Consider the following 13945-nt stretch of genomic DNA (forward strand, 5'->3'; position numbering starts at 1 on the left):
TTTTCGTTTAACCTGGCTGGATTTCGCGATATCCATGGGAAAGTTCTGTGTGAATTACTTCTATCGGATCTGTACAACAACTCAGACAAGCTTGTCCCAAGTCAGAGGCACCATCACTATAGCATCGCAGTAAGTTGGAAATGAAAAAAAGTTCACTCTCTTTTTGTGAAAGGAAAGGAGAGGAATTACAGACAACTGCTTATAGCGGTTTTTTTATTATTTTTTTTAATAATACGCCTAAACGCTAACTGGTTCAATCTGGCATCGGTATAATTTAGGCCATATGTTTTTCTTTTCAAGTTTCTTCTCAGTGGAAGGAGGACACTGTGGTTAATTGCAGAATTAGGTAGAGAGGTTATCTGACCAGAAGACTTACAAAGAAATTTTATTATTAGCGGGGAAAGTTTACTTAAAGATACTGACTCTATTTGTAAAAATAGAAAATATAAAATGATTGGCGACTTGTGTTGGTCGACCGAATGCCACATCTTTCTCGTTTCTTTCTCATTGTTATGCGTTTTCTCTAGTCTACATGTTTCAAACGGCCTTGTCAGAACAATGGGAAATGTATGGCACAGTACGAGAAGAACAGTTACGTGTGCGTTTGCGCGAAAGGATACTCAGGGGAACATTGTGAAACAGGTGAGATACAATTTAGTGTGCATTTACAAGACTGCTTCAAACTTACGTTGTAATTCTCTTCCACTGCGAGAGAATGACTCAAAGCCTAGTTGTTTACCGCTTTCTTGTTGTTATCGAATATTTCCAAATTGTGCCGTTAATTCACTTCCGAGTTAATTTCTTTTAATGTTCAGATATTGACGAGTGCAGTGCTTCCATCTGGCCCTGTGACGTCAATGCAAACTGCCAGAACACCTATGGCTCCCACAAGTGTTCCTGTAAAAGTGGATTTTATGGAAATGGAAAAACATGTATACATAGCGGTAAACCCTGTTTGTTATTTGTTAGTCACACTACTTAGAGTCAGTTTATTAGTTAGGCTATAACTTATTCCTCTCCACCAGTTTTGATAACTTCATCTTTTTTTAAATAAGCTTGCGCTCACTGACCAAAAACAACATTTTCATACGGACAGCTTTTGGCCTCTGGTGTAAGGCTTTCAAAGATTTATTTGACAAGAAGCTAGAAGATAAAGTAAAAGAAAATGTACGGTTTATAAAACATAGGATTATTGCTTTGTAACAGCTAACAACCATTATTTCACATTTCCAAACTTACTGGCTGATTGTGGATATCAGGTGGTAAAACCGAGAAAGTGCCCCCCCCCCGCATTTTTTCTATTAGACTAGAAAGCGAGGCCCTGAAAATTGTAATCGGTGCCCTAAATCCGTAGTTATATCGATCTACCTCTGGCTCAAAAGTTGGTCTTAAAAGAGTGTCTCAATGTAGTGATGGTTTTTACGGCTAACGGTTAACATTTTTCATTATGGTCACCGCAAATTTTTTATTTTTTTTCATTTTTATTTTTTTTTAACCACCGATAAAAACAGAAGAAGGGTGGGAACATTGCACAATTCGTTTCAAGTTAGAAAGAGAATACAGAGCTATCCTCTACAATATTCCCATCATATGCCAGAAAGACGTAGAAATAAAATTAAAATGTCCATGCACTATAATAATAATAATCAAAAAACAGAAAATATGAGAACTGTTTTTTCACTACAGGCTGGACTCTTATCGCTCGATTCTCAAACAGCGATGGCAAAAATTGGATGCGTGACGATGGTAGATGGTGGTACGACCAACAAATTGCCCTTGGAGCGACAAACAACTCTTCAAAGAACGACGATATGATTTCAACAGCCTTTTGGTCGGTCAGCGGCAGAGAATTAAAAATCACGCGCAGTGACGACCCCAGCCACATCCCTTTGTTACAGACCACAGGTAACTGTTTGGGTGGACAAACATTTCGATCTAAAATCACAAGTTATGGCGACTTTAGAAATGGCACGGTCTGGGCCAGTGATCAGTGTCTGGGAAGTTGTCCAGTTCAATATAGCGGACAGTACAAGTCAACAGACGGGTTTAAACAGGCTGATTGCAATGGAAGCATCCAAAGCGCCAACAAGATCGGCTTCTGGTGTGACTGGGATGCTGGGGATGGAGCAGTGATGATGATTGGAGGAGGAGGAAGTAGCTGTGCACGCGCTGATCATGGGATTGGGATCACAGAAACTGCCGCTGCTTCTTTCGTTGAAATAGGTCATAGTCAAACTGAATATGACTTTGGTTATGATGCCATGTCAAGTACCCCTCCAAACCAGTCCTACTCGTTGAACTTATGGATCCGTTGAAAATTATACGATCTTTCTTTTTCAAACTAAGATTAGGACTGAAGAACGTTGAAAAGGATAATGCTCATTTCTTGTCACTTTATTATCCTAGTTTCATTGTCAAACGTACATGAAAGCTTAAACCTCCACCGTTGTACAAGGGGGGAGGGGGGGGGAGAGAGGGATTGGTTGGAGGTCTCCCTTGCGTTTTATTTACCTTGCAATATTTTTCAAGGTTTTTACATTTAATAGATAGCCTTTGTCTACGAGATGCTGTTGATATGATGGGATGCATATGCAAATCGCGCTGTTGTGATTCGGTGACGTCAACCAACACGGCAGACTTGTTTTAGATATATCGTTTTTTAATACTATAAATTTTGGCTTTTTTAAAACAGCAGTAGCTTTCGAACTTGACAAAAAATAGAAAATAAGACTCAGAAAATAGTTTATAGGTTTACTGTATTTCGCTTTAAAAATTAAAACCGTTAATTCTCTCGTTGTTTACATTAACCCTTAAACCACACTTTACTTGTTATGATATAATATCTCTTCACCTTTTAAATATGACTTTGGTTATGATGCTCAAACACATGACAACCAATCCCAGTCCTAGTCGTTGAACTTGTGGATCTGTTAAAAATTATCTGCTAAAAAGAACCGTGGAGAGGACGGTATTAATTATTTATTTTCATCCTGTGATCCAAGTTATTTGAGCATTTAAAAATGGTCACTAACATCGCATCTTTTCCCTCTCAAAGCAAAGCTACGAAAGGGAAAAGATCTTAAGATTTTCACATCTTTAGATCTTCATTGGCAACGAATTGCAATTAAGTTCTTTTTCCTAGAAAGTCATTTTCATTAGAATTGTTTTAACGGACTCATTACTAAACTTGTTGAGGAGATCTGAAGTATTTGTCATTGATTGTGTAGTGATGAATTGGTGAAACTTTATCATACACCTATTGTTTAATTGAATGAGCATAAAGAAATAAATAGGTAATTAGATAAACACATTGCTGTTTTGATAAACATCCGTGGTAAAAGATCCCTTATTCCGCCACAAATATAAAAGGTAGAAGAGGTTGAAGTCTTTGGTAAGAGATTGCAAAAAAACATTTTCATTATAAATATCAGTTCTCCATTCCAAATCTTGTTCATTTTAATTTCATTTACCATGAAAAAAATATTCATTGTTAAACCTCCAGGAGGGTCTGGTCCATTTTTTATATTCTCACTACAGAAAGTTATCAATCTCCCCTTTAGTCCATCTAAGCTAGGCCCTTATAAATTGTGTTAGCCTATTTTTTGGCATAAAAAACGAGCATTGTTTTTGTTCTTTGTGTTAAAGTAGCACTGCAAGTCAGCATAATTTCACTGAGGTTTTTTGAAAGAAGAATTATCAGAGTCAGATGTGCGAGGTCTCTAAGACTGATTTTTTTCAAGCTCGGTCAATGGTTTAGTCTATTTTCAGTTTTGCAATGTCCTGGTGGCAGAAGATCTCCGCAAAACTGAGTCGTTTGTCGACTAAAGGACTGAGAACACCGGAAGTAAAGATTGTATCAGTCCCGGTTCCAGCTTTCACGGTGAAAAAAATAGCGTTTAAGGGAAACGTGATACTAACATAATACATTTTGACATGTTAACTCGCCGCTTCTAGTCTAAAATGAAGTGCAGTAGTAATTGTGTTTTATCAGAGCAAGAGTCCAAACGTCCATGAGATTAATAAAACAACTCCTTATGATTCCACATGAGAAATTGAAAATAAGAGAACACCTTAGGTGAAACCCACATTATGCAACTCTAGTCAATTTGAGGTCAACAGACAGATTTCCGGTCTCCAATCGTAAGCGTATTACGTTTACAAGTAACGCATTCGTGACAGAGGAATACGATAAACAGGAAACTTTAGCCACTTCAGTCACTCGGGAAGTGCAAATCTTCAGGGGAAGAAAACAAGTACGTCAGTTTTCTTACACGTTTATTATAAACGTTGTTCAGTAGAAGAGCCCGAAAGTCTCGAAAAGCTACAATGGACTCTACAGAGAGAGCTCACAGAGAAAGGACAGACGACGTCTTTCGAAAGAGCTCATCGGTTCTTTCTTTTATTTCAATTCTACTGATTGTTGCGCTGTTCCTGAGGATGGAGATGATCAACAAGCGAACGCAGATCAATGAACTGCGCATTTTAGCCGTTGAAAGTCGCATGAAGACGACAAATGAAGCAGACAAAAACGTCGAGGACAAGCTGAAAACGATTACAGGTACATGCAAATACAAAACTATTTTATTTTGATCCAAACGACGTTAATTTGAAGTATGATATGAATTAATTTAGCTTCTACAATTCAATTCCCCGCAAGGAAGAATAGGAAATGACGAAAATGGGAAAACCGCCTTAATTGACCTGGTGTTTATTTATGAGCTCCAAATGTTTGATGAGAACTGACCATGAACTTTTCGATATGATGGAGATCATGATAGGCTGTAGTCATGCGAAAAACCCATATCATTTTGGCGAGATGATTAGGTCAGTATTTGTTATACAACGGGTTCATAATCTCAACCCACATACCTTAAGACTACAAAAAACAATATGCAAACTTAAAAAAATAAAAGTCAAGTTCAAGTTAGCAAGATGTAACAGTTGCTTGTGATGCTTCTCTCTTCATGTAAAGAGAGGATATTAATATGACTAAAATATAACATTACATAACCTTTGACGGTTTATGCAGAAACATGACTTGATAAAATTATCTCAACTATCATTGAAATGGGAAAGTTTTAATGGTCCTGTACGAAATATTCAGAGAGGATTGTTCTAATTGGTTATGATCCGGTGAAATAAGAAAATTAATTTAAAAAGGTATGATTAGGCTGCTTAATGTTGAACAAAGTTCGTTTAATGCTTAGATATATAATTTCCAAATCACACATCTTAAGGAACCAGTCATATTTTATCGTCTAGGGGGGGAGGGGAGAAGGTCGAAGGTTTATGGTTATGCCACAATTATGGCACAATAACTTTTTTTCGGGCTCTTTAGTATTTTAACTTTCTCCCTTATTCTTGGTTTTCACCCAAGTTACTTTTTTCTTGACGGCAGTTGCTATCCGCCATGTTGGTGCTCAAGCAAATAGTTACAAATGTGCTTGTAGTTAGGTGAAAGTGAAAAAGTAGAAATGATTCTTTGTGTAGTTTTCGGCTGTGGCACCAGAACTGATCAGGACAAAGGAATTGGATTTTATCGAATACCATCAGTTGTTAAAAGTTAGTCTTCCTTCGAAGAAGAATTGAAAACAGAGAGGAGAGAGAATTGGACACAATCGATAAGTTGCGGCGACACGATATAAGAAAAAAGGTAAAGACAGACCGGCACGGACTCTCTAGGTGGCTTTCGAGGTTGCGTCGCATTATCTCCTTCAAATTATATTTTTGCTCTCACAAGCATGTCTTAAAGGAATTTCCCTTTGGTAAGAGATGATCGGAGGTTTTGTAAAATTTGTTTTCAGCAAGGGCTTATTGTGTATCAGACTCAAATGCTCCATGTTTGTTTTAAATTTTTAACTGCCGGGTGGTACGTTATGACAAAAGGCAATAAACGTTCGTGACCTTTCGGCTTTTGTGTATGTTTAAGGGCCGATTGTCAAGAGGCAAAGTTGATGCCTGACAGAGACCTTTCTATGATGTTTTCTGGGTACCCTCTTGCTTTGAGGCGTTGTTTGAATTTCAAACGGCCCTCTTCAAATGTTTTTTGGAAGAGTTAGTTCTAAGCAATCTTATTGCTTCGCCTTTAATGAAATCATGTTTTACGCCTGGTGGGTGGCACGAGGCGAAGTACGTAAATTGGAATTAAGGTCTCGGTCGGCTTGTAATGGGTTTTGATGTCCAAGATGGGATCTTTTGCAAATCTTTCCCCTTTAAACACTGTGGTATCGAGAAAAGTGATTTGGTTCTCTGATATTTCGGCCGTGAGTTTGATAGTATGGTCGAAATAGTTGGCTCGTTGAATAAACCGATCCAGCACTTTTCTGTCGCAATCCCAAAGGGAGAAAATGTCATCGATATAACGTTTCCATTCTCTTAGCTTGATTTTACCTTGTTGAATTAATTTCGCTTCAATTTTCGCCATGAAAATATGGGCAAATGACACTGCCATTTTCGTACCCTTAGTGGTTCCATGTGTTTGGAGTTCTCCCCATTGAATTATAACGAATTTTCTTTAAGGATTAGGCCAAGCATTTCCCCTAAGTAGTGCGTTCGGATCGTGCGTTATGATTGTGGAACATTTCCTATGTTTCACATACTATATTCGTTCCTTCTTCTTGACGTATATTTGTGTATCCCTTTCTGCGATAATCCAAATGCCTTCAAGAGGATCGTTCATCCGCTGCGAATGTCTCACCTTCGCTACAACGACAATCTTGTTTACAATCTCTGCTCCTTGAACTGATGTTACGAAGCCAGACACACGTGGTTGTACGCTTCAAGACTTTTGAATGTTTTAAATTGCTTATTTGTCAGGAATAACTTGTCTCCAGAACAAAATAAGAAAGAAGATACGAGACTTCTATCGAGGGCAGACATTCTGCTTGGAATGGCTACTGGATCGACACCAATCACAAAAAATTTTCTCAAGTTATCGCTCTCGAACGTGGCTTTCTAGGCCCTCCGCATTGTTCGAAAGCACAGGTATTCTAAGGAGAATATTTTCCTGTGGTTCTGGATTTTTTTCACCAGAAATATTCAAAAAACAAAGTATTTGAGAGAGGGCACTGTAGAGATGGCAATATATTTGCACACTTGAGGTGGGCACCAACAAGCCGGACGCTTAGTTTGCATTGATGTATGATCGTCAATTTTCTACAGCCCCCCTTTACATTCTGTTAGTGACCACTGATCCTCCCCTCTGTTCCCGATGTAAACCACGTGATCCCCACGAAATCCCCCGATCCCAACCCCTGGCGACCAATAATGACTGGCCAAGAGATTTGTTCTTGGTGACTTACCAAATGGTCTTTGTGCATTAAAGACGATAATGTTTAATGCAGAATTAAATTTTTTTAAAACATATAGTGAAGCTCCCGCACTCCAGGATGAATATGTTTTTTTTTCCAAAAATATTTAAAACCCTTGACCATTTTTTTTCCACTTGTTTCACACAAAGATTTCGAAAGTGTTATGAGAAAACATCCAGCGGATCATCGCAAAAGAGAGAAAAGAAATATTGCTCCAAATCCAACGGCAGGAACTGTAACTTTACAACAAATCCGCCAAGAAATAAACAACAAGTTCATTGAAGTTTGTAACTCCTCAGACAGAATATGCCAGGCAGGACCCCCAGGATCCGCGGAGCCCTTGGGTATCCCGGATATAAGGGAGAAAAAGGGGCCTCTGAAAAGGTAGGACCACCAGGCCCATCGAGGCCTATTGGGGCTCCAGGCGTGGGTGGCAAAAGAGGACCTGTGGGACCTCAAGGAGTAAAGGGCGACAAAGGCGACAAAGGATCTGTTGGAGCTCCTGGAATTAAAGGAGATACTGGAGCGAAGGGTCGTCACGGACAAAAAGGATCTATTGGCTTAAAAGGGAACAAAGGCATCAGAGGATTGGTTGGTATTCAGGGACCAAAGGGAGAATGTGTTGTTCCACCGAAGATCATTGTGTCTTTTTCAACGAGACAGCAATATTCTTCTGTTGGGTTCAAGGCCAGACGTCGTCCAAAATAACATGGAGTAAGCTCGGAGGCACTCTATCTGACTCTACCGCGAAAGACGGTGCGCTTCGAATCAGCAGCGTTCAAAGGTCACATGTGGGGTCGTATATGTGTACAGCTCATACCGGTCTAGGAATTTTCAGAATCGCAGGCAGTTTACTCGTAAAAGGTAGAATCTTTAACTTTAAATACTTTCCAACCTTGTATTAAAAAATTTAGGTAGTCGGCGTCTGCAACTCTCAAGTCATGTGTCATAGACTGAGTCACCTCTCCTGACGCGCAAGACAAAGAATAAAACTGAAGGGAATGTAAAAATTTCTCAATCGAATACTACTACCCAATCTGATCCTTGCGACAAAAACATCATTATATTTTTATTTCATTTTTCATGTGATTTTATCATCTATTAGAGGAAAGTGAAATTTAAGTGAACTTCTAATACTACCAAGTGTAATCCTTTTTGCGAGACGCTTACTTTTTCCTATTGCTTTTCCTTCAAATTGATAATCTGCGTGCGACAAAATTTTCAATTTTCAAAAACCTACGCAAACTGCATATATCTGAGATTATTCGTGGTCTCCTATTTTGTTTGTTAACTTGATAATCTTCTTTTTGTTTAGAGGTACCACAGTTTACTAACAAACCTCCACCTAAGGTCGTTGTAGAACAAGGAACAACTGTAACCCTCTGCTGCGTGGCCACAGGCTTCCCTCGTCCTAAAGTTGAATGGGCTAGGCATCAAAGGTCCACTTTGTTCTCTCCGTTTTTCCAGGAAGACGGATGTCTCGCAGTAAATACCGCAAAAATACATGATGAAGAAGACTACGTCTGTCGAGCCACAAACAGCTTTGGGTTATCGGAAACAATAACCACGGTGATTGCAACGAAATTAACTGGTATTATAACAATTATTATTTTGAGTACTTTTCAACTGTACATCCAAAACACATTTCTTCCCCATGTTGTTTATGACAAACTGGACAGGAAAATGTTTGACAAAAGTCTTAGAATGGTAAGCACATTCTTTTACTTTTAATCAAAAACTCAAGCTGTGTACAAATGTGTTCATTCAGTTTGACTTGAAAGTTCTTGAAATTTTGTGTTCCGTCTCTAGATAGTTCTTGTGACCTTATTCAGCATGGACCTTCTCGCAAAACTGATGGGATGTACTACCTACGAGCTAAAAAACACTCAACCAGCCTTTCCTGTAAGTCTGATCCGTATTAAATATAGTACGTATTCCTCTCTCAAAATAACGGCAATGCAGCCGAGCCAGTCAGCAAACTTGATTAGAAAAGATAAATCTTCAACTGAAATAACGGTTCAAGGTTGTATTCATGCAGTAACTGGAAACTTCCAAGTAAGAGCTATGATGCAAAGAGAGTGGAGACCGTTTTCTAAGAATGCTTTACGCATTTCGTTGACATGGCTAAAAAAGGTTTCTCTCGCATGGTCAGATTCTCATTCAACCTGGTTTCTCTTTGGCACTTTGAAGGACCTCGTAGGCGTCTTCATGTTGGCTAATGTTGCATTATCTTACACCTGGCCGTTACATATCAACCCTTTTTAAACAAATTATTTTGCAACAACAACAAAATCGCTCCACGAACATAAAAAGGTCAAAAGTTAACCAATGAAGCACAATGTGAACTTTTCCTCTTGTTTTCACGGACCCTCTCGCGAAACTACCGCGATGTACCACGTATGCGATAAAAACACTCAACTAGCCTTTCCTGTAAGTCTAAACCGAAGAAAAATGTAATATATATTCTTCCCCTAAATAACGGCAATGCAGCCATGCCGGTCGGAAACCTTGATAAAAATAGTTAAATCTCCAACTAAAATAACGATTCGAGGCTGCATTCACGCAACAACTGGAAACTTTCAGACGAGAACTATGATGCAAAGAGACTCTATAGTGAGTAAGGCCCATTACGAAGTTCAAAAAACATGACGCTCAAGACACTGATGACCCTAGAGGTCTGCAGAACGCATGTTATATAGGAACTCCTTAATAGGCCTTTCTAATCAAAGTGTCTCTGGTTGAGTATTGGAGCGCGGGATCCGAACGTCTGAGGTTCCATTCCTCATGGGGACTCAGAAATTTTCTTTTTCCTACGCTTGTGACAAGACGAAAAAAGATGTTTCTCTATTTCTTCACCGAGCTCAAGACTTACCATCTTTTTTAATGTTCTTGTTACAAAATATTTAAATTGTTAAAATATATATTTTTAAGACATGAAACAATGCATTTTTCCACGGTTCGATATCAGAGAAGCACTCATTTTTTTTTTTTTTTTTTTTTTACTGCAGGTCTACTGCGAATTGACAACAGACGGTAGAGGCTGGACTCTTATTTCCCGCTTTTCAAATAATGACGTCAAGAACTGGATGGCTGACACTGGCCATTGGTGGTACGACCGTCAAGTTTCCACTGGAAGGACAGAGAGTCCCTTTAGAAACACTGACATGATCTCACCAGCATTTTGGTTGGTCAGAGGAAGCGAATTTAAGATCACGCGTAGTGACGACCCTAGTCACACCCCTCTGTTACAGACCACAGGTAACTGTTTGGGTGGACAAACATTCCGATCTAAAATCACAAGTTATGGCGACTTTAGGCCAGTGATCAGTGTCTGGGAAGTTGTACGGTTCAATATGGCGGACAGTACAAGTCAACAGACGGGTTTCAACAGGCTGATTGCAGTGGAAGCATCCAAAGTGCTGACAAGATCGGCTTCTGGTGTGACTGGGATACTGGGGATGGAGCAGTCATGATGATTGGTGGAGGAGGATATAAATGTGCATGTGCAGATCACGGCATTGGAGTCTCAGAAACTAACGCTGCTTCTTTCGTTGAAGAGGATAGCACACAAACTGAATACGACTTTGGTTATGATGCTCAAACGAAAAGCGCTCCATCCCTGTCCTACTCGTTGAACTTATGGATCCGTTAAAAATTATAAGAATTATACGTTAAAAATTATAACGTAATACTTGTGTGATTAGTAATGAAGTTAACAAGCCATAAACCAAATTACAAACTCTGATCTTCTGACTGGTAAGTCGGAGAGTATGAAGGCTCGGATATACATTTTTTGAACCTAAGATATTGCATTTCTTGCCCTCTATGGCTTCACTCCACCAATTAGACTCTCCTTAATGAGGTGAGGTTCAGACATAAGTTTAACGAGAAAGAGCGAGTGAAGTCAGAAGAGGCGTGCTTTCGATTCGATTTTTGTTTCAGAGACGAGTACATTTAAATGTCATTTTGCTGACTAACAACTTTTACATTTAGTTTCGACAACTGCTTGCAACATATCTCAGTTATGCGTTTTAAATAATGGCTACCTAGTAGTTTAGATGGTGCCTCTGATTCGTTTTTTAAAAAAATCAATTTAGAATTCTGCATCCTGTTTTGAACTTTTTGTAGGCCTCTGTATTGTTCTTACTTGTTTGTAGCGTGTTGCGGAAAGAGTACAATATTTGTGTTATCTATTTTTTTTCAAAAATTAGCTGAGAACTATATTGTAGTATTTAGTATTAGAGCAAACTAATCACGATGTGAACAAAAAATAAATCTTTATGCTTGATATGTATCATGCATCTTAGTTCAATGTTTTTATATACAGAAATTATATTTTAATCTTAGTCAACTCCTTTAGTGTTAAAACTGCAGAAATTGAACTCGGGGCTTCCACAGTAGTATTTATTTCTTTTTAATGGTTGTATGACTGTAGTAGAAAATGCATTTGTGTTCATTTAGTGGGATCCTTATTAAAGGAATTTCTCAAGATCTTAAAAGAGAGTTTCCCATTATGGACATGTCAACGGTTTCCGAAAATTAGATACTTTCTTTTCAATTTAAAATTTCAGTTCCGGTATGCAAAACTACTAGATCTAGAGTACCCACGCGAGAAGACTTAACCCTTTAACTCCCAAGATCTCATTATTAATCCTCCTTACACACGGTCTCCCATACAGTTCTTGTGATGTTAGTTTAGAGAATTTGGTATTGGATCAACGTACAATACCTCATTGATATTTTTCTTCATTCTAATCACTTGTCTGCTTGATATTATACTAATATTGTAAGGAGAAATTCTGTCTTGGTCACTCATGGGAGTTAAAGGGTTAAGGATAAACAAGAGACCACAAAAAGAAGTGAACAAAACATGAAACACTTTCATTTTAAACATGTCAAAAGTTAACAAAGCAATTAAAGTTTAAAGAGGTAAGTTTCTAAAGAAACTGTGGTGCTGCGTCGGTGGGACAGTATAGCAGGTAATTTAGTGTTAACAACTGGGTTGAAAACGTAAATTAGCCACCGTAAAGAGTAAAAAAGCTGACGTTTCGACTGACGAAGGGCTAACGCTCGAAACGTCAGCTTTTTTACTCTTTACGGTGGCTAATTTACGTTTTCAACCCAGTTGTTAACACTAGATTACCAATTAAAGTTTAAATTTCGCCTGCTAAATAGTACCTGCTGGGCCCACACTGCACCGCATCCGTTTGTTTTATGAAGAGATATTCACACTTAATGCAATCTACTGAAAGAATGAAAATACAACTTTTCTTCAAGGCAACTAATTTCAAGTATCTAACGACCTTACTTTCCCTTCCAAGAACCTTTTACGACGTTAATCAGTTAAAAGATTGGATATTTTTACAACAAATCACACAAATACTACGTCCCCATAAATAGGTTGTTTCAATTTTTCATTTCAGGAGAAAAGACATTGCCTCATTTCATAGGTATAAACGGATAATATTTTAGAAAACAACGAGTACATGTTATCGTTTTTGGCGTTAACTACCGCTAGAAATGGTTATTTAGAAGAAGAGAAACCAGATAATTAACTTTAGAGATGCTCGGAATTGCACCTAAGCGTTCCACAAAAAAAAAACGTATGCCAAAGAATCACCTTTCAAATCATGAGAGTGAGGTTTTCCTAATCTGTTCTGAGCAGCATGGACAATCACCCTATAAATAATTTATTTTGCTAAAAACGCCAAATAGCATTAATATTTTACTGCTTTGCATTGCAGAAACAAATCAGGGCAGTGGTCGTTGAATTAGGACCCACAACCTTAATGTCCAGTCGCACAACAACCTAAAATCGTCAACACTGTACGAATAGCCTGTCGCTATATATATCTAAGTCGTATGTGATGTATTTTAAAGGGAAAGCCTTCATTTTCACGATGCCTCCCTTTGGTTTTGCGTCTGTTGTTTTGATCACGTGGTTTCATTGCCGGGCTGTTGCAGACAAAGGTGATGTCGATATTTTTTGCTGGTAGAGCATTTAAAGCTTTCAGATGAACTATATTTTAAGTTCATTTCTGGTAATGTTGTGTTAAAAGGTGCCATCTCTTTCAAATCACCATAGCATTTTCTTTCGCAACTTCAGAATGCAATCAAGATCATTTTTTTCCTCGGGGAAAAAAAGTCTTAGTTTGTGTCTTGGGTGAAGTGTTTAAAATTTTTACCAAGACACACATTAGGTGGCGATCTCTGTTAGAGCGGTCCAAGGCATTTCGCATCGGAGAAACGTTTGCCTCAAACTTTGCCCAAAAACTATAACTATTAAACTATCTTTGGGAGTAAGTAAGTAAAACCACATTGGTTTCTGGAAATACGTTAAAAATTTCTTTTGAGAGCTCTCAATAATCAAAGCTGCATAAGGCCCGTTTTTGACCTCTTGTGACATCGAAAATTTCTCAAGGTGATAGGCTTGCTCCTCGTAATATACTACATGCAGCAGGAAAACGTTTGGATTCTTGAATTATGTGATATCTCGAGAGTTTGGAAAGTATTTCAATTTTGATATGTTATTCAGAGATTCGCCATAATTTATTGAAAACAATCGTTTGAAAGCTTTTTGAAATTGGTCAAAGTTACTCTTTCTTTCTTCGGTGATATTTCTCAAGTCCAGACCG

General features: G+C 38.3%; 1 protein-coding gene and 2 pseudogenes across 1 annotated transcript; all 3 read left to right on the top strand.

Annotated features, from left to right (window-relative positions):
* Positions 1–3412, top strand: LOC131780209 (uncharacterized). Its single transcript, XM_066166971.1, has 4 exons — positions 1–129; positions 528–642; positions 816–944; positions 1687–3412. The coding sequence occupies exons 2-4, from the start codon at positions 570–572 to the stop codon at positions 2313–2315; spliced, it is 831 nt and encodes a 276-aa protein (XP_066023068.1). The 5' UTR covers positions 1–129; positions 528–569; the 3' UTR covers positions 2316–3412.
* Positions 3413–4302: 890 nt separating this feature from the next.
* LOC131788987 (uncharacterized) lies at positions 4303–8113 on the top strand (annotated as a pseudogene).
* On the top strand, positions 8114–11308 carry LOC131788986 (uncharacterized; annotated as a pseudogene).
* The last annotated feature ends 2637 nt before the right edge of the window (positions 11309–13945 follow it).

Source organism: Pocillopora verrucosa, chromosome 5 (assembly GCF_036669915.1).
Source record: "Pocillopora verrucosa isolate sample1 chromosome 5, ASM3666991v2, whole genome shotgun sequence".
NCBI classification, from domain to species: domain Eukaryota; kingdom Metazoa; phylum Cnidaria; class Anthozoa; order Scleractinia; family Pocilloporidae; genus Pocillopora; species Pocillopora verrucosa.

Coding starts and splice junctions, on each gene's coding strand:
- LOC131780209 (XM_066166971.1), top strand. CDS start 570: ATGGCACAGTACGAGAAGAACAGTTACGTGTGCGTTTGCGCGAAAGGA. Junction 643..815: donor AGGGGAACATTGTGAAACAG/GTGAGATACAAT, acceptor TTTAATGTTCAG/ATATTGACGAGTGCAGTGCT. Junction 945..1,686: donor AAAAACATGTATACATAGCG/GTAAACCCTGTT, acceptor TTTTCACTACAG/GCTGGACTCTTATCGCTCGA.